At 40.0% G+C, this 27,575-nt stretch overlaps 1 protein-coding gene across 2 annotated transcripts; it reads left to right on the forward strand.

The window, feature by feature from the left end:
- On the forward strand, positions 3,148–12,951 carry LOC102187204 (dihydrodiol dehydrogenase 3). Of its 2 annotated transcripts, XM_005701156.3 has the most exons (9): positions 3,148–3,348; positions 4,621–4,788; positions 6,073–6,189; positions 7,440–7,517; positions 8,067–8,189; positions 9,183–9,292; positions 10,151–10,316; positions 10,509–10,591; positions 12,758–12,951. In XM_005701156.3, exons 1-9 carry the CDS (start codon positions 3,265–3,267, stop codon positions 12,798–12,800), a joined length of 972 nt encoding a protein of 323 aa, XP_005701213.1. In that variant the 5' UTR covers positions 3,148–3,264; the 3' UTR covers positions 12,801–12,951. The 2 variants fall into 2 exon arrangements, with proteins under 2 accessions (XP_005701213.1, XP_017912810.1); XM_018057321.1 differs by lacking the exon at positions 7,440–7,517.

Consider the following 27,575-nt stretch of genomic DNA (forward strand, 5'->3'; position numbering starts at 1 on the left):
GGTCGCGACCTCCCAGAGTCATCCCAGGGCTGCAGTGCTCAGTGTGTGGTGTGTAAGGGTCTCTCCAGGGAGGACCTCTGAGCCCCTGTCACCCAACTTGTCTGGGGCCCTCCTGGGGTTCAGTCCTGAGCTGCCGGCTTCTCTTCCTTTCCCACCCAGCTCTATGGGGACAGTTCTTTACAGCCATGGTGTGGACAAGGCTTCCTGCTGTTGTCGTGTGTTATTAGGAGATGTGATCCTGATGTGTTCCTGGGGGAGCTGAGCTCAGTGTCCTCTTGCCCACCTGGAGCTCCTCCCAGCACAGTTGTGACACTCACTGTTTGCTAAGTGTGGCTCCTGTGATTGTTCAGGAAGAGTTGGTGCTGATTTCTTTTCTTCCTTTCATGGATCAGGCTTCCCAGGTAGGGCAGTGGTAAAGAACCTGCCTGACAGTGCAGGAGATACAGGTTGGATCTCAGATCCAGGAAGATTCACTGGAAAAGGAAATGGCAGCCCACTCCAGTATTCTTGCCTGGAGAATCCCATGGACAGAGAAACCTGTCAGGCTACCGTTCATGCTGTCGCAAAAGAGGGGTTTTGACTTAGCCAACTAAACAGTAACAACAACAGTTTCATGGCTCATGTCATTCCCTCTTTCTTTTTCCACTCTGTCTTTTTTTTTTTTTTTTTTTTAGCTTTCGTGTTTCACTTTTCTTTATTGTACACTTTTTCTCTCTCTTCCTCTGTATGTTCATGACTGGGTACTTGGACAACCACAACACACCCACTGTTTGCAGATTTGTACCACATCCTGATTGTCCTTCACTAGGTGGCATGGCATGTGCCTGGTCTGGGATCAGCCCAACAGAAAATTAAGAGCAGTTCAGTTCAGTTCAGTTGCTCAGCTGTGTCCAACTCTTTGTGAGCCCATGGACTGCAGCATGCCAGGCCTGCCTGTCCATCACCAACTCCCGGAGCTTGCTCAAACTCATGTCCATTGAGTCACTGATGCCATCCAATCATCTCATCTTCTGTCATCACCTCCTCCTCCCACCTTCAATCTTTCCCAGCATCAGGGTCTTTTCCAATGAGTCAGTTGTTTGCATCAGGGGGCCAAAGGATTGGAGTTTCAGCTTCAGTATCAGTCCTTCCAACAAATATTCAGGACTGATTTCCTTTAGGATGGACTGGTTTGATCTCTTTGCAGTTCAAGAAACTCTCAAAAGTCTTTTCCAACACCACAGTTCAAAAGCATCAATTCTTCTGTGCTCAGCTTTCTTTACAGTCCAACTCTTACATCCATACACGACTACTGGAAAAACCATAGCCTTGACTAGATGGACAAAGCAATGTCTCTGCTTTTTAATATGCTGTCTAGGTTGGTCATAACTTTCCTTCCAAGGAGTAAGTATTTTTTAATTTCATTGCTGCCGTCACTATCTGCAGTGATTTTGGAGCTCCAAAAAATAAAGCCTGCCACTGTTTCCGCTGTTTCCCCAACTATTAGCCATGAAATGATGAGACTGGATGCCAAGATCTCAATTTTCTGAATGTTGAGCTTTAAGCCAACTTTTTCACTCTTCTCTTTCATCAGGAGGCTCTTTAGTTCTTCTTTACTTTCTGCCATAAGGGTGGTGTCATCTGCAACCGAGTTCACTTCTGAGTCAACAATGTAGCTGACCAGTGGATGACTCTGGTTCTGGGGAATTTATGACTGTTTTTGAATGCTTTACTATCCCCCAAATCCACACCTGTTATACTCAGTGTTCAACATGGTCTAGTCTTGTGTCTCCACCGTTACTCCCTTGTCCCTGTCCCCGCATATATAAATCCCTCTGCAGCTGTAAGGAGCCACCCCAGCTGCTCTTCAGTTTAAATTCAGAGTTAAGTGAAATGGACACCAGTCTTCAGTCAGCCCCCAAGTAGGTGGGAACTTTGCACATAAGGATTTCTGTCATCAGTTTGTTTTGAGGGAGGCAAGTAGGTGCTGAGCTGCTGCCCTTTACAGATTAAGACACCACTATACAAGTCAGAGGAGAGGTGAATGTGAATAAAAACACACAGAAATGTCCTTCTATAGTTCTGGATCTTTCCTTGTTGCATGTTCACTTTGTAGCTGTAGATCTTTGACTGTTTCCCAGAATGCCTATGACATTTTCAGCTGCTTCCTGTTTCCATACTTCCTTCTCCAAGGGAGACTTCACTCCTCCTAGCTCACTATTTTGCTAACATCACTCTATGTGTTAAACTATATTTTCCTTCACAACATCCCCTTGTACTAGTGCATCATGATTTCCCTTACTCTTCTCAATTTTGTTGCAGTTTCAGTTGTTTATAGGTTTTCCTTTTATGAATAATGTTGAGCAGGATAGTAAATTATGTAAATATTTGTCAGCTACATTATGAGTGTTTTTTAAAAATTATGCAACAAAGTCCATGGTATAAACACTCAGAGTCTGTTTGCACACTGCACATGGTAACCAATAATTATTAATATTTAGTCTCCTATAAACATCTTGCCAAATGTCTGGTTTTGGAATCCTTTTCAGGATTTTACCCTTGTCAGATCTATAAGGGTTTCTCAGGTGGCTCAGTGTTAAAGAATCTGATTGTTAATGCAGGAGTTGTAAGAGACGTGAGTTAGATTCCCTGCGTCAGGAATTTCCCATGATATAGTACATGGCAACCCACTCCAGTATTCTTGCTAGGAAATTCCATGAACAGAGTAGCCTGCCAAGCTACAGTCCATGGGGTTGTAAGAGTCAGACAGGACTTAGCAACTAAAACTTCCACCAGTACAGGTCTGTAAAGCAAAATAATTTTGCTGGTGGGAAATGTAAAAAGGCAGTTTGTTTTCATTTGATATTTTTATTCTTTATTAAGGGATTACATTTTGAAAAAATGCTTATTAAACATTCTTTCAAATTGTGTGACTTGTGTGTTTGTATGTACTACAGATAGTTACTTCAAATGATGTCTGATCAAGAGTGGGCTTCTTAATTAGAAAAATGAAATGACAGGCATTGGAGGTTTCTGTGTAACCTATGGTCAATAATTGTTCTGCACATCTCATCATTATATAACTTGAGATATTCTGATAAGAAAAAGCAAACAAGCTAAGTGGTTAAATACTCCTCTTACCCTGTGGGACTCATTTAATCCTTCTCCTCCTACAGCGTGTCTGCTAACATTGGACAGTCAGCTGGGGCGTTAACTTCCTGTTATTTATAATCTCTGAAAGCAAAAGAAAAATATCAGTCTGCTTACTCAGTGGAGCAACAAACAATGGATCCCAAAGGCCAGCGAGTGAAGCTTAATGATGGCCACTTCATTCCCGTCCTGGGATTTGGAACCTTTGCACCTCCAGAGGTAACATTAGTGGCTGCGGGTTGAGATATAAATAGTAAGTGAATGTAACATGAGAGGAAGGGACTTGGATTGTCAAGCACTGAACTCCTGTGTGACTCTGGGAGGATCACGAGGTTCCACTAACCAGGCTAGAACCATGCCCTGTGAAAGGGGAGAGAGCATCCAGTCTTCACTCTGCATCAGGATCTGAGGCTGTGCTCACCTGCAGATTACTCTGGGTTCCCCTCCAGTTTCCACCTCTTTCCCAGATTTGCTTTGAGGGGGATTGCAATGGTGGGGTTTCTCTGTGTATTTAATTAGTTCAAAAATTTGCTCCTTCTGAAAAGACACGACCCAGAGAAATATTTGAGTTAAAGTTCTCAAAGATGAGGTGACTGAAAACTAACGGGAGACAATTTCTTTTCTACTCTGGAGTGCCTGCTTGGTGCTAAGAAAGACACTCCAGCTGTGTTTTGCCTGTACTTCTGTTTCTGCTTGGAAGCTTCTTCTAATGGAAAATATACTGTCATTTGAGAGGATAAGCTACAGTCTTACAGGAAAGGTTTTGTAATGTTTCCTTGGGTGTCGTAATATGTTTTTATTAAAGTATAATTTTCAGAGCTTGGTCATAAGAGGAGTGTTGGTGATCACCAACAATGGATCTTTTATGAGAATATAGCTTTGCACAGCTTTAATAGATACAGTTTTTATTTAGTGTATTCTGCGTGGCTTCACTGGTAAACAAAGGTCTCAATAGCTTTCACCTGCTTTCCTGATGCTTTTACCAGACAACTTACACCTTTATTGATTTTGCTTCAAACATCTCACAGTATAAATCATATCCATGACTACAACCTTATACTGAGTCTTATGATTTCTTCCAGCAAATTTCTGAAACTTGAAGTGGTCTTGCTGATGCCAGCAATCAACCACCGATTGCCTGGTATTAAATGTTTCTGCGTGTCCATTTAGTTACTTACTAGGAATGAAGCAGACGACAGATGATGAGATGGTTGGACGACATCACTGACCCAATGGATATGACCCAAACTCCAGGAGATAGTGAAAGACAGGGAAGTCTGACTTGCTGTAGTCTCTGAGGTCTCAAAGAGTTGGTCACGACTTGGTGACTGAGCAACAACAATGTTCAGGGAAACTGTCATGGCTACATCACCACACATACAGAACTAACCAAAGGCACACAAAAAAGTGGGTTCTTGGGAAGATCAGCCTGAGCCTTAGCAATCTCTTAATCATGTGGATATTTAACTTGTATTTTTGTTGCTTATGTAGGTTCCTAAGAGTGAAGCTCTGGAAGTCACCAAATTTGCTATAGAGGTTGGGTTCCGCCATATTGACAGTGCTCATTTGTACCAAAATGAAGAGCAGGTTGGCCAGGCCATTCGAAGCAAGATTGCCGATGGCACTGTGAAGAGAGAAGATGTATTCTACACTTCAAAGGTGCTGTGTGTTTTCTGTGTGCACATGTGCGTAAGTGATTGTGTGCAGGTAACAATTAGGTAATAGGATCAGTAGTTATTTGGTCAATGGTACTTATTGCTACAACTTTTTTCACATATATTTATATATTAAATCTAATATCTTTCTCCACCAAACCATACTCTCCCACCAAAGGAAGAATGTGATTGTACCCTTCTCATCATCGGTGTGTTCAAATTTTAATTTTAAATTAGTCACTTGCTTCTCTGAGCCTATACCAGAGCAATGTGATTTAGTATGGGCAAATGAATCAGAGAGAACAGTTGTCAGATTATAGCTTTCCTTATCACCTGGTAGACTTTCTAGAATTTCTTCTCATTCTGAATCAGTTCTTAGATCTGTCAGTATGAGAGCATTAGGACAGGCACTTTGTGTATCACACAAGACCTAGCCAAAGTGTCTTGACTTATCTTCTGCCCATGTTAATATGTTCAAGGTCTTTTTCCTACAGTTACGTAAACAGCAAGATATTAATTAATTCTGAGAGATCTGATTGTTTGATCCAGTTAGAGCAAGTTTGTGAGCAGGTTTCACATTCTATCAAACATAATCAGATGATGAACATGGTAATTTTTCAATAATTCTTTTTATCTCTTCCTTCATTTCACTCCATTGTGAGTGATGTAACTATGTCTGATTCAGCTGATGATAATTTAAGCAAATAATAAAGCTTACATGGGTAAGTTAGATCAAAAAGGACCTCAAAAGGAAAATGAGCATCTTTCTTGAGGTCATTTGTTTTAATCAATAAAAATGTCTAAAGTGTTAGACATAGTCCATTAGCTGTGTCCATCTCTTTGTGACCCCATGGGCTACAGCCTGCCAGTTTCCTCTGTCCATGGAATTGTACAGAGAAGAATACTGGAGTGGGTCTCCTTCTACAGGGGATCTTCTCCAGGTAAGAATATTGGAGTGGGTTGCCATTCCCTTCTCCAGGGCATCTTCCAAACCCAGGGATCAAATCTGGTCTCCTGCATTGCAGGCAGATTCTTTACTGTCTCAGCTACCAGGGAAGCCCCCAAATGTCTAAATATTAGATGAAAGAAGAAAAAAAATTACCTGAAGTATTGGAATTCCCTGGGGGTCCAATGGTTGGGACTCAGTGTATTATTGCCATGGGCCTGGGTTTCATCCCTAACTAGGGAACTAAGATCTCTTCAGCCTCACATTTAGGGCCCACCATTCCCCCCACCAAATTACCTAAAGAATTAATTTAACACAGCTTCTATTGTTTAACCTCTGCAGCTTTGGTCCACTTCTCTTCGTCCAGAATTGGTCAGACCAGCCTTGGAAAAGTCACTGAATAATCTTCAACTGGACTATGTCGACCTCTATATTATTCATTTTCCAGTGGCTCTGAAGGTTGGCAATCTATTTTTAAAATCAGTCGCATATATATTTTTTCTTGCCTCAGAATGATTATAAACTTGCATGGATGGGTGACAAGATTTTTCTTAGTAGGTTGTAGGGAAGCCCTCACTACAGCAGAATCCTTTCAAATAATCATTTGTGATAATCTTTTTACTGAGTTTCTTTGAATACGTTACTTGCTTCCCAGAGAAAGGAGTTAAATAATCTGACTCGAAAACTTGTGAAAATAAAAATAGGCAAGTTCAACATCGTCAAGATTATGACTCCTGAGTCTCTGGGGATTTCATGAACCCAGAGTTTGGTGCAGCCATGGTGAGCATGACACTGCCTTACATTGAACATGATGAGTTTATCTTTTCTTTCGAGTTGAGCAGATTTGGTGCTCTTTCTGTGTAGGTCTAAACCTCCCAGCCTTTATAGGGAATTGGGAAGCCTTGCCTACACTAATGTCTATTTTCATGATGTTTGTAGACTGCACTCAACCACTAAGAACTGTATCATGTAGAACTCTTGATTTTAAGTTACAGAAATCTACTCAAGCCACCTAATGCAAAATAGCTTGGAGGACTATAAAGATGGCAGGTCCCAACCATGGAGATCTAAGGATTTGCAGTACTCTTCAGAAATGTCTTAAAAACAAAAACAAAAACAAAAAACCTTTATCAAGGCAATCCTCTAGGTTTGCTTTACTTTTACTGAACATTTTCCATTGGTGGCAAATATGGCCTTGGGGCAGCTCAAAGCTCATGGTCATGAACATTTGAAAGCACGTCTGGATCATCCACATTCCATATCAACTTAAGGAGAGCATTGCTAGTTCATACGCCTGCCCTAGGGTATCAGATGCTCAGAGGGAAAAGGAAGTCTGAATATTTAGCCCAGGTCAAGGTTGCAATTTTTATTCTGGAAATAAAGCCATGTAGCTTACTTCCATTCCCAGCTCAAAAGAGGCATTTCAAAAGAGGCAATTATAGGAAACAAACAAATTTCACATAAGCCAATATGAGTCCCATTAGGATCTAGAAAAATTATATTTATTACAATAGATAGTATGTATAAGAGATTAGAATAAGCCTCCCTTTAAAGACATTGCTTAAAACTCCATATACAATCACTGCAAATATTAGTATCTAGAAATTTATAAACCTACCTCATGAAGGTTTAATCCCTGGTGCCTGGCAAGCTGGCTAAATGTGGAGAAATTAATTTGTGACATCTCAAAATGACTGCTTCCATTTCAGCCAGGAGAGGCACTTTTCCCAAAAGATGAAAATGGAAAACCAATATTTGACTCAGTGGATCTCTGTCGCACGTGGGAGGTGAGTCTAGGGAGGAGAGAACCAGAGGAGGAACCAGGAGAGGGGGAACCTCCTTCCTTTCTTCCACCTGTGAGAATGGGCTGTGGACCATCAGATTCAGCAGTTCATGAATCTAAGGGCTGTGATGCTAGGGTTGTGGGGGAGGAAACCATTGCTGAAATGTTCACAGAAAGGAATAGAGGAGGAGAATTTTGGCCAGTAAGACAGGCATCTATTTCCTTCCATGTGATATGTCTTCTCTGAGCTTTTTCTTAGGAGATAGTAATTTTTTGTGTGTCATGACCTTCTTCCCCTTTTTCCTTCCTTATAATCAATGCTAATTCTGGACAGGAGACATTTTTTACAGATTGTTTTTCAGCTTTTCTTACAGATTGTTTTTCAGCTTTTCTTACAGATTGTTTTTCAGCTTTTCTTACAGATTGTTTTTCAGCTTTTTTTTACAGATTGTTTTTCAGCTTTTTTTACAGATTGTTTTTCAGCTTTTTTATTCTTGTTCTATTGACCATTCCAAGTGATTGTTCGTGACTGTTCACCACCCCTCTCTCCCAGGCCCTGGAGAAGTGTAAGGATGCGGGGCTGACCAAGTCCATCGGGGTGTCCAATTTTAACCACAAGCAGCTGGAGAAGATCCTGAACAAGCCCAGGCTCAAGTACAAGCCCGTCTGCAACCAGGTGAGCAGCTCGGCTCCTCTCCCTCCTGCTCTTCACAACCTCCTTCTTGCACTGGAGCCTGATGTCTGTCTGTCCTCCACTCCTTTGTGGACAGAAGATTCTAGAGAATAGGACTCACAGTGGTATCTGTGTCTGCTAATGTCTGGGTAGAAAATGTGGGAGACCTTTCTGTTAAATTGTAGTAGGGACTGAGGGGAGGTAATGGAGGTGAAAGGGGTTAGACTAGACAGGCAGAACTAAAGGAAGGAGGTGTTTCCCTGAGCTGAAAGCATGACCAGAGGTTGATGTGAAAGTGCTCAGAGGGAACTGTGTACAGGAAGAAAGACAATGAACATATGAGTTTCCCAAGTGGAGCATCAGTAAAGACTCTGTCTGCACTGAAGGAGAAGCAGGCTCCATCCCTGGGTCAGGAAGATCTGCTGGATGAGGAAAAGGCAACTCACTCCAGTATTCTTGCCTGGGAAATCCCATGGACAGAGGAGCCTGGTGGGCTACAGTTCATGGGGGTTGCAAGAGTTGGACAGCTAAACAACTAAACCACCACCACCAAAGAAAAGTCATATAAGATGGGTTTCAGAGTTTGTATGGGGTTTGAATGACTGAATCCTTAGTCTTGATGTCTTGGCATTTATGAGCACAGTAGAGAAACAAGCAGCACAGTACACAAAAATGTACTGGAGATGATGAAAATCATCCAGGTAAGAGGGTGAAGGTAAAGGATCATGGTGATGCTAACACTAGATGAAATATTTACTCAAATGTAGAGCCCACCTTGTGATTTTCTCCATCTTGGATTAGTTCTCCCACCTGTGTCTATGATAAAATTAACTATATAAACACACTTTCTCTATTTTTCTCTTGATATTGATATTTCCAGTTTACATTTAAGTTGCAGTTTTTCCTTTAGCACCTCTTAAACTTTTAATCTTCCTCTTTCCTGTTAATATTGCCTTTTCATATAATCTGACACTCTTCTTTGTTGGCATTCTACAGGTGGAATGTCACCCTTATCTCAATCAGAGCAAACTGTTGGATTTCTGCAAGTCACATGATATTGTTCTTGTTGCCTATGGTGCTCTGGGATCCCAAAGACTAAAAGAATGGTATTGAATCCTATTGAAGACAAGTGGGAGTTTCCCTAAAATTCAATTTTTGATGAAATAGTTTAAATCGTACAGTACTCAGATAACTCTCATAGGCAGAGGGGAGAAAGGGGAAGGATGGAAAGAATTCTTCTCTTTTATTTTCCCAGCTCTCAGACAATTTTTCTACATTGTGTTAGCCTTATAGATTCATCAGGAACAAGTGTCTGTATTAAAATCTCTATATAATCTCTCTTTGAGACCAAAGACACAAGCTTATGTCATGATTTACTTATCTATTAACTCGTGAACATATTTCTAAAAATATGCATTTCTAGCCTCACTTACCTTATGTTTAAAATTGGGATAGTAATATGCAACTCCCAGATCTATCATGATAGAAAAAATTCAAATATGAAGCCTTTTTTTAAACATCCATAGAAGACTAATGGTGAAATGAATAGTTCTCATTTTGAGACTATTCAAGTTTGATCAATACCCTAGAAAAGTGAAAAAAAAAATTCCTAGTCTTTTCCTTCTCTTTTTCTATTCATGGTGGTTAAAGAAGAAAAAAAGTAAAAAACAGAAATAAATTCCACCTGTTTGGCAGCACTGGCCTCAACTCAAAAATGCATCTGAATCACCTGCACAGCTTTGTAAACACAGAATGGGAAGTGACACAGTTGCGGTTCTGATTCAGTTGGTATTCAGCTCAGACATGGAATTTGTATTTCTAACAAGATCCCAAGTGATGCTGATGCTGTTGGTCCATGGACCACACTTTGAGAAGCACTGTCTAGAGTGGACCTACTTGGTCTGTTTGGGAAGTCACCTTACAAATAAGTCTCAGCTCCTCAGCATTTCTGAATTTCCTTTCAGGGTGAACCCAAACCTCCCCTTTCTCTTGGAGGACCCAGTTCTCTCTGCCATTGCCAAAAAGCACAAGCAAACCCCAGCTGTGGTTGCCCTTCGCTACCAGATACAGCGTGGGGTTGTGGTTCTGGCCAAGAGTTACAACAAGAAGCGGATCAAAGAGAACATACAGGTGATGAGTGGGGCTGTGGGCAGAGGGCTCCTAAGGAATATCCTTCACAAGGGTCATTCTTTGTCCAACTGAGGACAGATACGGCTTCCCTGTCCCCTCTTCTTGTCCCCATCCAGTTGGAAAGTCCTCCAGTCCCCAGGGGAAGGCTGGCTCCTTGGGGGGAGAGGTAATGTGATTGTTCCTTCCTCCCAGGTGTTTGACTTTGAACTGACTCCAGAAGACATGAAAGCAATCGATGGCCTCAACAGCAGCATAAGATATAATGAGCTACTACTGTAAGTGACTTGCAGATGTTTCACGATTTTCTGTAGCAGGCAGGTCAACAGGGAACTAATGTTTTTCAAAGCTTAGTTTTAGGGAGACAGTCCTAATTTCCAGCATAGGAGTAAACCAGGGGCTTCCTGTAGACCTCAGACCAGAGGTTTCCTCCAAGGCTCTATCTCTGACCAACAGAAATGTGACTGGGGCCCAGGCCAGCCCAGAGATGATATGGTGGTAAATTCACTACTTTGTACCTCTCATCCCTGTGTCTGGTGCACCTCCTCTCAGGGCCCAGGCACCCTGTGGACACAGACAGCACAGAGCTTTCAGCCCACTATTCTTTTAAGGACTTATGAAAATATTTCATCTTCAATTCTTTTTTATATCAGGGGGAAATGATTATATTAATGATTACTACGTAATAATGAATCCATCCTGTAGCACGTTCATGTTTATCCTAATACAATTGTTAAATGCCATGCTTATGTTTTTATGGAGGAGGGGCCCACAAAGGCCACTGTGTATGGGTACTGAGAGGTCACAGTGGGCCTGCTTCAACTCTGCCCCACCCCCGCCCCCTGCCAAGAGTCTAGTCGCTTTTCTCCCTAGTGGGCATTTCTTTACCAAGCCATCATTCATTTCTTTCAAATTTATCTCTTCATTGGCCTTTTTCCCCTGTTCCAATTTCCATTTCTTCATCCTTATAATGTCACCAAATGAATCATAAGTAGATCATGAGCTTAACTGACCCTCCAGTGAGTGATGGCTGTGTCCTTGGCAGGACACACTCAGGTAAGATCGTCTGGTCTCTCTGGTTTTTTGAGTTCAGACTCACCCCAGTATAGCCTTTGTCAACCAGGGCTCCATCCCACGGAGAGCCCATACCTCCTTGACTTTGACTTAATCAGTACCATGGAATTTCAGCTGCTTAATTACTGCAGGTGGTTGTCAGAATTGAAGAGACAGAAGGCTAATCAAACACAAAGAAGTTGAAAGGAGTTTAAAGAGAAGAACATACAATTTAGTGATAAAACAAACATTTAGTTTTGAATGAAAGATCTCAAAACTCTCTCTTGATTGTAAAGCTGTATCTTGATAAATGAAAAAAGATGGATCCTTTTCTGTTCTCAGCCTTTGAAGTATACTTCTATGTGCTCCTTCATTAAGCTGTGAATGCCTAGACTTGCTCATATTTGTGGGTTTAGGTAAACAGCATGGTTCTTTTGATATGGAATTGCTCAGAATACACTCTTTAATGAATTGAAGTGAAAAGGACAAATTTAGAAAGAAAAATGGGAACACAAGAAGCAGAAGACAATGGTAATACCAATTATGAACAATAAGCATTCTCATAAATTATGCAATGATTTATTCTCTAGTTATGATCACTCAGATGAATGTGGTAACTCTTCATTATATTAGAAGCTCCTCACCAGGGGCACCCTGTGTCCTGGCTTCAGTAGTTATTTTCTGAATGTTGTGTGAAAAAGATCAACTAGTTCCTTAAGGGTTCTACTTTTCATCATCTAGCGTCCTATGTTTTACCTATGGCTCCATCTTTAGCCATCGTTCATTTTTTAAAAACTTTAAAAAACTATTAAAAGTTTTAAAAAGTTATTTATTTTGGCTATGCTGGATCTTTGTTGCTGCGTGGGCTTTCTTCTTTAACTGAGGTGAGTGGAGGTTACTCTGTAGTTGTGCTTCATGGGCTTCTCATTGCAGTGGCTTCTTTTGTTGTGGAGCACAGGCTCGAGGGTGCATGGGCTTCAGGAGTTGTGGTCCCCGGGCTCTAGAACACATGCTCAGTGGTGGTGATGCATGGGCTTAGTTATTCCATGGCATATGGGATCTTCCTGGACCAGGGATCAAACCCGTGTCTCCTGGATTGGCAGGCAGATTCTTATCTACTGAGCCACCAGGGAAGCCCCTAGCCATAGTTCTTGGGCCCTTTTATAAACTGTAACCTGGGTCAAATTACCTGTCATTGTGTAGATTTTGGGACTGGACGTACAGGTCCAGTGTGCACATGGAGATGGCATCTGCGTGTGTTCTTGCTGGGGGAGAAGGAGGGACGTGTTTGTAGATTCAGAGTGTCAACCCATCCTGACTGCAACACAGAGTCAAGCTCTCTATGACAACATGACAGATTTAATAAATTAACACTCATCTTTCTCTTTCAGGGGTGTTGGTCACCCTGAGTATCCATTTTTTGAAGAATATTGACTGTGAGCTGTATACGCGCATTATACCAGAACGACTTGCTTCTAGGGCTGTGAAGAGGATTTCTGTACTTGGTAGAGGTGCTTAAAAAAAGCGTCTTCCATTTCAAAAACTTGCCTTTCCTTTATTAAAAAACATTTTATGAAATAGTGAAGTCTTGAAAGTATTGATTCTTGTCTTTCCCAATAATTAAAATAATACATGTAAAAGCTACAGAAAATTTGGAAAATAAAAGGGAAAGTTTAGAAAATGAGGCTAACCTGTGATTAATCCATTTAGTAATACTTAACTTTGGTGCATTTTCCTTTGTCAGTGAAATGTTAGTCAGTCGACCTGAGAAAGAAATGGAAAATTTTATTTGATTTAAATGTGAGGATTAATACCTTCAAGGAAGAGCATCTCAGAAAGTTCTGAGAGCTGTTCTGTCCATTAGAGGTCTAGGTACAGTTATGGAAGTTTTTAGAAAGAAGGCTGTACATCAAATGACTTATTATTGACAGTGTACAATCCAGATCTAAGCATCATCGTGCTGGGTCATGTAACCCCTAACAAGGTCAAGATAGAACGCTCTCTTTTAAGGAATTGTCTTACTGATTCTGGGAAAATGTTGCTTTTCATGGATGAGCAGGTCTTCCCTCTGATGGGGGAGGTCTGATCCACAGGTCATGCAGACACACAACTCATAGTGAGGAGAGAGGAGTGCAAAGGACAGAGAAGAATTTTTTGTTGCTGAAGTTTGTCTTGTCTTTTCACAAAATATGTAATTTATTTCACACTTTCGTAATTTTCCTTTCCAACTGTGTGTGCGTTCGTGCTAAGTCACTTCAGCCGTGTCTGACTCTTGGCGACCCTATGGACTGTACCCTGTGAGGCCCTTCTGTCCATGGCATTGTCCAGGCAAGAATACTGGAGTGGGTTGCCATGCTCTCTTCCAAGGGTCCTTCCCGATCAAGAAATTGAACCTGCGTCTCCTGCACTGGCAGGCAGGTTCTTTACCACTGGCGCCACCTTGTGTATTTATTTATAAATTGAAATAATCTTCAACACACAGGTTGCATGTTTTCTTTTTACTTAGCTTAAGTATCTTGGTAAGCTATAGCATAGTATTTTAAAATTCCAGTATTATATTTTGTCTATTGTAAAGCAGTGCATCATATCAAATTATCCAATTTTAAGTCATCTGCCCATGCTCAGCGTTTTTTTAAAATTAATTTATTTTTTATTGAAGGATAATTGCTTTGCAGAATTTTGCTGTTTTCTGTCAAACCTCAACATGAATCAGCCATAGGTATACATATATCCTCTCCCTTTTGAAACTACCTCCCATCTTCTTCCCCATCCCACCCCTCTAGGTTGATACAGAGCCCCTGTTTGAGTTTTCTGAGCCATACAGCAAATTCCCATTGGCTATTTATTTTACATATGGTAATATAAGTTTCCATGTTACTCTTTCCATACATCTCACCCTCTCCTCCCCTCTCCCCATGTTCATAAGTCTATTCTCTATGCCTATTTCTCCATTATTGCCCTGTAAATAAATTCTTCAGTACCATTTTTCTAGATTTTGTGTATATGTGTTAGATTATAGTATTTATTTTTCTTTTCTGACTCACTTCACTCTATATAATAGGTTCTAGATTCATCTACCTCATTAGAACTGACTCAAATGTGTTCCTTTTTATGGCTGAGTAATATGCCATTGTGTGTATATACCACAAGTTCTTTATCCATTCATCTGTCGATGGACATCTAGGTTGTTTCCATGTTCTAGCTATTGTAAATAGTGCTGCAGTGAACAATGGGATATATGTGTCTCTTTCTTTTATTATTATTATTATTTTTTTACTTTAAAATATTATATTGGTTTTGCCATACATCAACATGAATCTGCCATGGGCGTACACGTGTTCCCCATCCTGAACCCCCCTCCCACCTCCCTCCCCATACCATCCCTCTGGGTCATCCCAGTGTGCCAGCCCCAAGCATCCTCTATCCTGCATTGAACCTGGACTGGCGATTCATTTCTTATATGATATTACACATGTCTCAATGCCATTCTCCAAATCATCCCACCCTCTCCCTCTCCCACAGAGTCCAAAAGACTGTTCTATACATCTGTGTCTCTTTTGCTCTCTTGCATACAGGGTTATCATTACCATCTTTCTAAATTACATATATATGCAATAGTATACTGTATTGGTGTTTTTCTTTCTGGCTTACTTCACTCTGTATAATAGGCTCCACTTTCATCCACCTCATTAGAACTGATTCAAATGTATTCTTTTTAATGGCTGAGTAATACTCCATTGTGTATATGTACCACAGCTTTCTTATCCACTCGTCTACTGATGGACATCTAGGTTGTTTCCACGTCTTGGCTATTATAAACAATGCTGTGATGAACATTGGGGCACACATGTTTCCTTGGTGTGTATGCCCAGCAGTGGGATTGCTGGGTCATATGGCAGTTCTATTTCCAGTTTTTTAAGGAATCTCCACACTGTTCTTCATAGTGGCTGTACTAGTTTACATTCCCACCAACAGTGTAAGAGGGTTCCCTTTTCTCCACACCCTCTCCAGCATTTATTGCTTGTAGACTTTTGGATTGCAGCCATTCTGACCGGCATGAAATGGTACCCCATTGTGTTTTTGATTTGCATTTCTCTGATAATGAGTGATGTTGAGCATCTTTTCATGTGTTTGTTAGCCATCTGTATGTCTTCTTTGGAGAAATGTCTATTTAGTACTTTGGCCCATTTTTTGATTGGGTCATTTATTTTTCTGGAATTGAGCTGCAGGAGTTGTTTGCATATTTTTGATATTAGTTGTTTGTCAGTTGCTATATGCACCCAACATAGGAGCACCATAATATGTAAGACAAATGCTAACAAGTATGAAAGGGGAAATTAACAATAACACAATAATAGTGGGAGACTTTAATACCCCACTCACACCTATGGATAGATCAACTAAACAGAAAATTAACAAGGAAACACAAACTTTGAATGATACAATAGACCAGTTAGACCAAATTGATATCTATAGGACATTTCACCCCAAAACAATGAATTTCACCTTTTTCTCAAGTGCACACGGAAACTTCTCCAGGATAGATCACATCCTGGGCCATAAATCTAGCCTTGATACATTAAAAAAAAAAAAAGAAAACATTCCAAGCATCTTTTCTGACCACAATGCAGTAGATTAGATCTCAATTACAGGAGAAACACTATTAAAAATTCCAACATATGGAGGATGAACAACATGCTGCTGAAAACCAACAAATCACAGAAGAAATCAAAATATGCATAGAAATGAATGAAAATGAAAACACAACAACCCAAAACCTGTGGGACACTGTAAAAGCAGTGCTAAGGGGAAAGTTCATAGCAATACAGGCATACCTCAAGAAACAAGAAAAAAGTCAAATAAATAATAACTCTACATGCTAAGAGTCGGACATGACTGAGCGGCTTCACTTTCACTTTTCAGATTCATGCATTGGAGAAGGAAATGGCAACCCTCTTCAGTGTTCTTGCCTGGAGAATCCCAGGGATGGGGTAGCCTGGTGGGCTGCTGTCTGTGGGGTCGCATAGAGTTGGACACGACTGAAGTGACATAGCAGCAGCAGCAGCTACACACCTAAAGCAACTAGAAGAGGAAGAAATGAAGAACCCCAGGGTTAGTTCAGTTCAGTTCAGTTCAGTTGCTCAGTCATGTCTGACTCTTTGCGACCCCATGAATCGCAGCACGCCAGGCCTCCCTGTCCATCACCAACTCCCAGAGTTCACTCAGACTCACGTCCATTGAGTCCGTGATGCCATCCAGCCATCTCATACTCAGTTGTTCCCTTCTCCTCCTGTCCCCAATCCCTCCCAGCATCAAGGTCTTTTAAATGAGCCAACTCTTCACATGAGGTGGCCAAAGTACTGGAGTTTCAGCTTCAGCATCATTCCTTCCAAAGAAATCCCAGGGTTGATCTCCTTCAGAAAGGACTGGTTGGATCTCCTTGCAGTCCAAGGGACTCTCAAGAGTCTTCTCCAACACCACAGTTCAAAAGCATCAATCCTTCGGCGCTCAGCTTTCTTCACAGTCCAACTCTCACATCCATACATGACCACAAGGAAAACCATAGCCTTGACTAGACGGACCTTAGTCGGCAAAGTGATGTCTCTGCTTTTGAATATGCTATCTAGGTTGGTCATAACTTTTCTTCCAAGGAGTAAGTGTCTTTTAATTTCATGGCTGCAGTCACCATCTGCAGTGATTTTGGAGCCCCCCAAAATAAAGTCTGGCACTGTTTCCACTGTTTCCCCATCTATTTGCCATGAAGTGATGGGACCGGATGCCATGATCTTCGTTTTCTGAATATTGAGCTTTAAGCCAACTTTTTCACTCTCCTTTTTCACTTTCATCAGGAGGCTTTTTAGCTCCTCTTCACTTTCTGCCATAAGGGTGATGTCATCTGTATATTTGAGGTTATTGATATTTCTCCCAGCAATCTTGATTCCAGCTTGGGTTTCTTCCAGTCCAGCGTTTCTCATGATGTACTCTGCATAGAAGTTAAATAAGCAGGGTGACAATATACAGCCTTGACATACTCCTTTTCTTATTTGCAACCAGTCTGTTGTTCCATGTCCAGTTCTAACTGTTGCTTCCTGATCTGCATACAGATTTCTCAAGAGGCAGGTGAGGTGGTCTGGTATTCCCATCTCTTGAAGAATTTTCCACAGTTTATTGTGATCCACACAGTCAAAGGCTTTGGCATAGTCAATAAAGCAGCAATATGTTTTTCTGGAACTCTCTTGCTTTTTCCATGATCTAGCAGATGTTGGCAATTTGATCTCTGGTTCCTCTACCTTTTCTAAAACCAGCTTGAACATCAGGGAGTTCATGGTTCATGTATTACTGAAGCCTGGCTTGGAGAATTTTGAGCATTACTTTACTAGTATGTGAGATGAGTGCAATTGTGTGGTAGTTTGAGCATTCTTTGACATTGCCTTTCTTTGGGATTGGAATGAAAACTGACCTTTTCCAGTCCTGTGGCCACTGCTGAATTTTCCAAATTTGCTGGCATATTGAGTGCAGCACTTTAGAAATCTTAAAAATTAGGGCAGAAATAAATGCAAAAGAAACAAAAGAGACCATAGCAAAAATCAACAAAGCCAAAAGCTGGTTCTTTGAAAGGATAAATAAGATTGACAAATAATAATCTCATCAAGAAACAAAGGGAGAAAAATCAAGTCAATAAAATTAGAAATGAAAATGGAGAGATCACAACAGACAACACAGAAATACAAAGGATCATAAGAGACTACTATCAGCAGTTATATGCCAATAAAATGGACAATGTGGAAGAAATGGATAAATTATTAGAAAAGTACAAATTTCCAAAACTGAACCGGGAAGAAATAGAAAATCTTAACAGGCCCATCACAAGTACGGAAATTGTAACTGTAATCAGAAATCTTCCAGCAAACTAAAGCTCAGGTCCAGATGGCTTCACAGCTGAATTCTACCAAAAATTTAGAGAAGAGCTAACACCTATCCTACTCAAACACTTCCAGAAAATTGCAGAGGAAGGTAAACTTCCAAACTCATTCTATGAGGCCACCATCACCCTAATACCAAAACCTGACAAATATGCCACAAAAAAGAAATCTACAAGCTGATATCACTGATGAACATAGATGCAAAAATCCTTAACAAAATTCTAGCAATCAGAATCCAACAACACATTAAAAAGATCATACACCATGACCAAGTGGGCATTATCCCAAGGATGCAAGGATTCTTCAATATCCACAAATCAATCAATGTAATACACCATATTAACAAATTAAAAAATAAAAGCCATATGATTATCTCAATAGATGCAGAGAAAGCCTTTGACAAAATTCAACATCCATTTATGATAAAGAAAAAAACAACTCTCCAGAAAGCAGGAATAGAAGGAACATACCTTAACATAATAAAAGCTATATATGACAAACCCACAGCAAACATTATCCTCAATGGTGAAAAATTGAAAGCATTTCCCCTAAAGTCAGGAACAAGACAAGGGTGCCCACTCTCATCACCACTATTCAACATAGTTTTGGAAGTTTTGGCCACAGCAATCAGAGCAGAAAAAGAAATAAAAGGAATCCAAATTGGAAAAGAAGAAGTAAAACTCTCAGTTTGCACATGTGTCTCTTTCAATTTTGGTTTTCTCAACGTATATGACTAGGAGTGGGATTGCTGGGTCATATGGTGCTTTTAATCCTAGTTTTTAAAGGAATCTCCATACAGTCTTCCATAGTGGCTGTATCAATTTACATTCCCACCAACAGTGCAAGAGTGCTCCCTTTTCTCCACACCCTTTCCAGCATTTATTGTTTGTAGACTTTTTGAGGGGGCTATTCTGACTGATATGAGGTGGTATCTCATTGTAGGTTTGATTTGCATTTCTCTAATAATGAGCGATGTTGAGCATCTTTTCATATGTTTGTTAACCACCTATATGTCTTTGGAGAAATGAATGTTTAGGTCTTTTTTCACACTTTTTGATTGGGTTGTTTTTCTGGTATTCAGTTGTATGAGCTGCTTATATATTTTGGAAATTAATCCTTTATCAGTTGTTTCATTCACTATTATTTTCTCCCATTCTGAAGGTTGTGTTTTCACCTTGCTCTTAGTTTCCTTTGCTGTGCAAAAGCTTTTAAGTTTAATCTTAAGTTTAAAGCTTTTAAGTTAAAAGTAAACAAGTCCCACTTGTTTACTTTTTATTTCCATTACTCTAGGAGTTGGGTCATAGAGGATCTTGCTTTAATTTATGTCACTGAGTGTTCTGTCTATGTTTTCCTCTAAGAGTTTTATAGTTTCTGGTCTTACATTTAGGTCTCTCATCCATTTTGAGTTTATCTTTATGTATGGTGTTAGGAAGTGTTCTAATTTCATTCTTTTGCATGTAGCTGTCCAGTTTTCCCAGCACCATTTATTGAAGAGTCTGTCTTTGCCCCATTGTATATTCTTGCCTCCTTTGTAAAAAATAAGGTACCCATAGATGCATGGGTTTACTTCTGGACTTTATCTTGTTTCACTGGTCTGTATTTCTGTTTTTGTGTCAGTACCATACTGTCTTGATGACTATAGCTTTGTAGTATAACCTGAAGTCAGGAAGCTTGATTCTTCCAGCTCCATTCTTCTTTCTCACTGCTTTAGCTATTCAGGGTCTTTTGTGTTCCCATATGAATTGTGAAATTTTTGTTCTAGTTCTGTGAAAAATGCCATTGGTAATTTGATAAGGATTGCACTAAATCTGTAGACTGCATTTGGTAATACAGTCATTTTCACAATATTGATTCTTCCTACCCAGGAACATGGAGTATCTCTCCATCTGTTTATGTCACCTTGGATTTCTTTCATTAATGTCTTGTAATTTTCTGTGTATAGTTCTTTCATCTCCTTAGGTAAGTTTATTCCTAGATATTTAATTCCTTTTGTTGCAGTGGTGAATAGGATTGATTCCATAATTGCTCTTTCATAGTTTTCATTGTTAGTATATAGAAATGCAAGTGATTTCTGCATATTGATTTTGTATCCTGCAACTTTTCTAAATTCACTGATTCACTTCACTTCAGTTCAGTCACTCAGTCATGTCCGACTCTTTGTGACCTCATGAACTGCAGCACGTCAGGCCTCCTTGTCCTTCACCAACTCCTGGAGTTTACCCAGACTCATGTCCATTGAGTTGGTGATGCTATCCAACCATGTCATACTCTGTCATCCCCTCTCCTCCTGCCCTCAGTCTTTCCCAGCATCAAAGTCTTTTCAAATGAGTCAGCTCTTTGCATCAAGTGGCTGAAGTATTGGAGTTTCAGCTTCAATATCAATCCTTCCGATGAACACCCAGGACTGATCTCCTTTAGGATAGACTGGTTGGATCTCCTTGCAGTCCAAGAGACTCTCAACACCACAGTTCTTCTCCAACACCACAGTTCTTCTCCAACACCACAGTTCTTCTCCAACACCACAGTTCAAAAGCATCAATTCTTCAGTGCTCAGCTTTCTTTATAGTCCAACTCTCATATCCATACATGACTACTGGAAAAACCATAGTCTTAGTTCTAGTAATTTTCTGATAATATCTTTAGGGTTTTCTATGCACTGTATCATGTCATCTGCAAACAGTGAGAGCTGTACTTCTTTTCTGATCTGGATTCTTTTTATTTCTTTTTCTTCTCTGATTGCTGTAGGTAGCACTTCCAGAACTATGCTGAATAATAGTGGAGGAAGTGGACACCCTTGTCTTGGGGATCTTAGGATCAGGGAATCTTAAGGTGAATGCTTTCAGAATAATGTTTGCTGTAGGCTTATCATTTATGGCCTTTACTATGTTGAGGTAGGTTCCTTCTGTGCCCATTTTTGGAAGAGTTTTAATCATAAATAGGTGCTGAATTTTGTCATTTTGTCAAAGGTTTTTTTTCTGCATCTATTGAGATTACCATATGGTTTTTATCTTTCAATTTGGTAATATGGTGTATCACACTGATTGATTTCCATGTATTGAAGAATCCTTCCATCTCTGGAATAAACCCAAGTTGATCACAGTGTATGAGCTGTTTGATGTGTTGCTGAACACTGTTTGTTAAAATTTTGTTGAGGATTTTTGCATCTATGTTCATCAGTGATATTGGCTTATAGTTTTCTTTTTCTGTGTTGTCTTTGTCTGGTTTTGGTATTAGGGTGATGGTGGCCTTGTGGAATGAGTTTGGAAGTGTTCCTTCCTCTGCAATTTTTTGAAAGTTTTAGAAGGATAGGCATTAGCTCTTCTCTAAATGTTTGATAGAATTCTCCCGTGAAGCCATCAGGTTCTGGGCTTTTGTATTTTGGGAGATTTTTGATGACAGCTTCAATTGCAGTACTTGTAATTGGGTTGTTTATAATTTCTATTTCTTCCTGGTTCAGTCTTGGAAGATTGAATTTTTCTAAGAGTCTGTCCATTTCTTCCAGGTTATCAATTTTATTGCCTTATAGTTGTTCATAATAGTCTCTTATAATCCTTTGTATTTCTACAGTGTCTGTTGTAACCTCTCCTTTTCCTTTTCCAATTTTGTTGATTTGATTCTTCTCTCTTTTTCCCTTGATGAGTCTGGCTAAGGATTTGTCAATTTTTTTTTAATCTTCTCAGAGAACCAGCTTTTAATTTTATTAATCTTCACTATTGTTTCTTTCATTTCTTTTCCATTTATTTCTGCTCTGATCTTATAAGTTCTTTCTTTCTCCTAATTTTGTTTATTTTCTTCTTCCTTTTCCAGTTGCTTTAGGTATAAAGTTCAGTTGTCTATTCGATATTTTTCTTGTTTCTTGAAGTAGGATTTTATTGCTATAAACTTCGCTCTTAGAACTGCTTTTGTTGCATCCCATAAATTTTGAGTTGTCATGTTTCCATTGTCATTTGTTTCTAGAAATCGTTTGATTTCTCTTTTGATTTCTTCAGTAACCTGTTGGTTATTTAGAGATGTGTTGTTTAATCTCCATGTGTTTGTGTTTCTTACAGTTTTTTCTTGTAATTGACATCAAATCTAATAGCATTGTGGTCGAAGAAGATGCATGATACAATTTCAATTTTTAAAAATTTACTGAGGTTTGATTTGTGACCCAAGATGTGGTCTATCCTGGAGAATGTTCCATGTGCACTTGAGAAGGTGTATTCTTCTGCATTTGGATGGAATGTCCCGAAGATATCAGTGAGATCCATCTCATCTAATGTATCATTTAAGACTTGTGCTTCCTTATTAATTTTCTATTTTGATGATCTGTCCATTGGTGTGAGTGGGGTGTTAAAGACTCTTACTGTTATTGTGTTACTGTCAATTCCTCCTTTTATGTCTGTTACTGTTTGTCTTATGTATTGAGGTGCTCCCATGTTGGATGCATAGATATTTACAATTGTTTTGTCTTCCTCTTGGATTGATCCCTTAATCATTGTGTAGTGCCCTTGCTTATCTCTTGGAATCTGCTTTATTTTAAGGTCTATTTTGTCTGATATGAGAATTGCTACTCCAGCTTTATTTTGCTTCCCATTTGCATGGAATATATTTTTCCATCCTCTCAATTTCAGTCTACATGTGTCTTGAGGTCTGAAGTGGGTTTCCTGTAGACAACGTATATATGGGTCTTGTTTTTGTATCCCTTCAGCCAGTCTGTGTCTTAAGTTGGAGAACTTAATCCACTTACATTTAAAGTAAGTATATGTATGTATATATATATATATATATATATATATTCCTATTGGCATTTTCTAATTGCTTGGGGTTGATTTTGTATATCTTTTTTCTTCTGTTATATTTCTTGACTATGTAAGTCCATTTAACATTTGTTGTAAAGATGGTTTGGTGGTACTGAATTCTCTTAACTTTTGCTTGTCTGAAAAACTTTTGATTTCCTCATCAATTTTGAGTGAGATCCCTGCTGGGTACAGTAATCTTGGTTGTAGATTTTTCTCTTTCAGTACTTAAAATATATCCTGCCATTCCCTTCTGGCCTGAAGAGTTTCTGCCGAAATATAAGCTGTTAAGCATAGGGGGTTTCCTTTGCATGTCACTTCTTGCTTTTCTCTTGCTTCTTTTAATATTCTTTCTTTGTGTTTAGTCTTTGTTAGTTTGATTCGTATGTGTCTTGGCATGTTTCTCCTTGGGCTTGTCCTATATGGGACTCTTTGTGCCTCTTGGACTTGATTGGCTCTTTCCTTTTCCATGTTGGGGAAATTTTCAACTATAATCTCTTCAAAAAATTTTCTCATATCCTTTGTTTTTTTCTTCTTCTTCTGGAACCCCTATAATTAGAATGTTGGTGTGTTTGATATGGTCCCAGAAGTCTCTGAAAATGTCCTCAGCTCTTTTCATTCTTTTTACTTTATTCTGCTCTTCAAAAGTTATTTCCACCGTTTTATCTTCCAGCTCACTGATTTGTTCTTCGGAGTCATATATTCTGCTATTGATTCCTTCTAGAGTATTTTTGATTTCAGTAATTGTGTTGTTTGTCTCTTTATGCTTATTATTTAGTTCTTCTAGGTCTTTATTAATTGATTCTTGCATTTTCTCCATTTTGTTTTCAAGGTTTTTGATCATCCTTACTATCGTTATTCTGAATTCTTTTTTAGGTAATTTTCCTATTTCCTCTTGATTTATTTGGACTTCTGTGTTTCTAGTTTGTTCCCTCATTTGTGCAGTAATTCTCTGCCTTTTCATTTTTTTTTTAAAGGTATTGTGTTTGATGTCTCCTTTTCCCAAGCTTCAAGGAAAGTTGAATTCTTTCCTTGAAGAAGGTTGAATTCTTTCTTCCTTTTGGTTCTGACCTCCTAAGGTTGGTTCAGTGGTTTGTGTGAGCTTCATATACAGTGAGATATGTGCTGAATTTTTGTTTGTTTGGTTGGTTTTCCTCTGATGGGCAAGGCTGAGTGAGGTGGTACTCCTGTCTGCTGATGATTGGGTTTGTTTTTGCTTTGTTTGTTGTTTAGATGAGGCATGCTGCACAGGGTGCTACTGGTGGTTGGGTGATGCTGGGTCTTGTATTCAAGTGCTTTCCTTTGTGTGAATTTTCACTATTTGATAACTCCCTAGGGTTAGCTCTCTGGTAGTCTAGGGTCTTGGAGTCAGTGCTCCCACTCCAAAGGCTCAGGGTTTGATCTCTGGTCAGTAACAAAGATTCCACAGGTGGTTTATTATGGCATTAAGGGAGAGTAAAACAGACATCCAAAAACAAGAAACCAAAGATGAAGCCCAGATAAATGGCAGTTACAAAATCAGGCAAATAATAATAAAAATAATGGAATATATACATACACACCCATGAGCAAAGTGAAAACAGTCCAGCAAAAATAAAGTACAGCAGATTAATCCAGTGAACAAAGGAAATAAAAAATTGTATTTATCCATTAAGAACAAAGCTAACTTAAGCACAAACTGGAAAACAAAACTAAAGCAGGATGCCAAGTAGGGGATAAAGCAATGAAAACAAAACTAACAAACATGTTGAGAAGAAAAGAAAGAAAGAAAAGAAAGGATATGCAAAATTAAATATATATAGATGAAAAAGATTTATATACATTAAAGATTGCCTGTAAGGGGAAAAGAACTGTTGGAAAGGCAAATGCTGAATAAATGTAGAAAAATTATAATCGGTTCAAAAAATTAAAAATTAAAATTATGAAAAATAGAGAAGAGAAAAAAATGGAAGAAAGAAAAAAGGGAGAAAAAGGAAACCTCCACAGAACTGCCAAAGCCTAATGCAGATGCAGAGGTTTTATAACAATAGAAGATGTGATTGAATATACACATATACATATACACCCATAAACAAAATCAAAGCAGTCCAACAAAAATTAAGTACAATAGATTGACCTGGTGAACAAAGGAAACCAAAATTTATATCTACCCAAACAAAACTAATTAAAGCACAAACTGGAAAACGAAACTAAAGCAAGGTGCCAATTGGGGAATAAAGCAATGAAAATGAAACTAACAAATATGTTGAGAGGAAAGGAGAGAAAGAAAAGAAAGAAAGAACAGATATGCAAAGTTAAATAGAGGTAGACAAAGAAGAGCTATATACATTAAAGATTAACTACAAGGGGGAAAAAAGTAGGAAAAGCAAAGAAAGGAACAAATGTAGAAAAAAATAGGAGTAGGTTTAAAAAATTAAACATTAAAATTAAAAAAAGAGAAAAGAAAATGAAAGAGGAAAACTCCACAGAACTGCAAAAGCCCAATGTAGAGGCAGAGGTTTATGACAACAATAAAAATAATGTGACTGAGGAAAAACAAAAAGCTCAAAAATTTAGTTGAATTTCTTAGTGGCAATAAAATCAACTACAACAAAGGAGACAAAAAAAGAAAATCCAAAGAATCTACAAAACAAGTAAAAAAATAAGACTAATAAATGCTTTTCTTGAGTCACTGCTGTCAGAATCCTTCCCATTGCTGGAAATCACAGTTCACCTCACCTCCCTAGGATGCCCTCCAACACTGTACTGATCTCTGGACCTGCTGTGGGGGCTGCTCAGATTCTAATCTGGTCCTACCCCTGTGGGTTCTTGCCTCCAATGTCCACAGTTATCAGAGCTAGTGCGTTTTCTTTTGTGGGAGCTCTCAATGGCCTTTTATGTATTCCATAGACACAGAGTCTGCTTAGTTGATCATGTGGGTTTAATCTGCAGCTTGTACAGCTGGTGGGAAGATTTTGAGTCTTCTTCCTTAGCCACACTACCCCTGGGTTTCAATTGTGGTTTTATTTCCACATCTACATATGGGTCGTCCACTGGGGTTTAGCTCCTGAGGCTGTCCTAGAGGGTTTAGGTTTGCCTCTGTGAGGGCCAGGTGTGGAGGTGGTGCAGCTGCTTGGGTTGCAGGGGTTCTGGCAGCACCAGGTACTTAGGAAAGTTCACTGCTACTGCTACTGCTACTCCTAAGTCACTTCAGTCATGTCCAACTCTGTGCGACCCCAGAGATGGCAGCCCACCAGGCTCCCCCATCTCTGGGATTCTCCAGGCAAGGACACTGGAGTGGGTTGCCATTTCCTTCTCCAATGCATGAAAATGAAAAGTGAAAGGGAAGTCGCTCAGTTGTATCCAACTCTTAGCTAGGGTAGTAGAAAATAAAGTGCTCTAGAAGGTGTGGCAACAATTATTGGCCAATACGCTCCAGTATTCTTGCCTGGAGAACCCCCTCTCTGACAGAAAAGCCTAGCAGGCCACAGTCCACAGGGTCGCAAAGAGTCAGACATGGCCAAAGCGACCTTGTGTGCATAAACACAAGACTTCCCCCCCTACCCCACCCACCCCCCGCCCCCACCGTTGCAGCTCTACCACAGTGAGGGTTGAGTGTGAAGGTGGTGCAGCTGCTTGGCTTGCAGGGACCCTGATGGCACCAGATGTGCAGGGACACGGACTGCCTCCGTGGCAGGGGTTATGGCCCCATCAGAGTCTTTTTTCGAGTCTCTTGTAGCTCGCGATCAGACCTCTTTGTCCAGCCTTTGTTCATAGCTCTGCCCATTCAGGCACTTAGAGGGCTCCTTTGCCTGGGGTCCTTCTTTGTTGTTTGGCACATCAGGCACTTAAAGGGGCACCCTGGGTCCTACTCAGTAGTTCAGCGCTCCAGGGGTTTGATGGGCCAGCCTCTCTGTTGTTCATCTGCTGACTCTGGTGGGTGGGGAGAGAGAGGCTATGGTGATGGCTCTACCCCCTATGCATGACTCAGCAGTATCACCTTACTTCCGTGGCTGCCTAGCTTTCCTGCACAGGCATTTCCCACCACAGTCTCCTCCCTCACATCCCCTCAATCCATCTCTCCACAGTCAACAGTAGCCCGCACACTGGAATTGCTCCATAACCCCTAAACTTCAGCTCCCAGCCACTGTCCCTTCCTGGAAACCCGCATTCCTGCCCAGCGTATGTATGGCTGTGGCAAGGACTGTCTGATTCTCATTCCATTTAGGCTGCCACAGAGCAGCTGTTTCACTTTCAGCCTTAAATGTTTCCCCTCTGACTCAGACAATTGCCTTGCTGTGGGGATCAGACTCCTGCTTCAGTTCCCACACCCAGCAAGGGCAGGTGCAGTCCTACTGACACTCCTGTTTTCCCCTAGTTCCTCTGTCCTACCGAGTTTTACATGATTCTGTATATTCTTTTCCACTGGTCAGGTACGCCTGTCTGCTCTCAGCTGGTGTTCTGCATGCACTTCTGTGTTTGAAGGTGTATTCCTGATGTATCCGAGGAGAGAGATGTACTCCACGTCC

This window comes from Capra hircus, chromosome 13 (assembly GCF_001704415.2).
Source record: "Capra hircus breed San Clemente chromosome 13, ASM170441v1, whole genome shotgun sequence".
Taxonomy (NCBI): Eukaryota; Metazoa; Chordata; class Mammalia; order Artiodactyla; family Bovidae; genus Capra; species Capra hircus.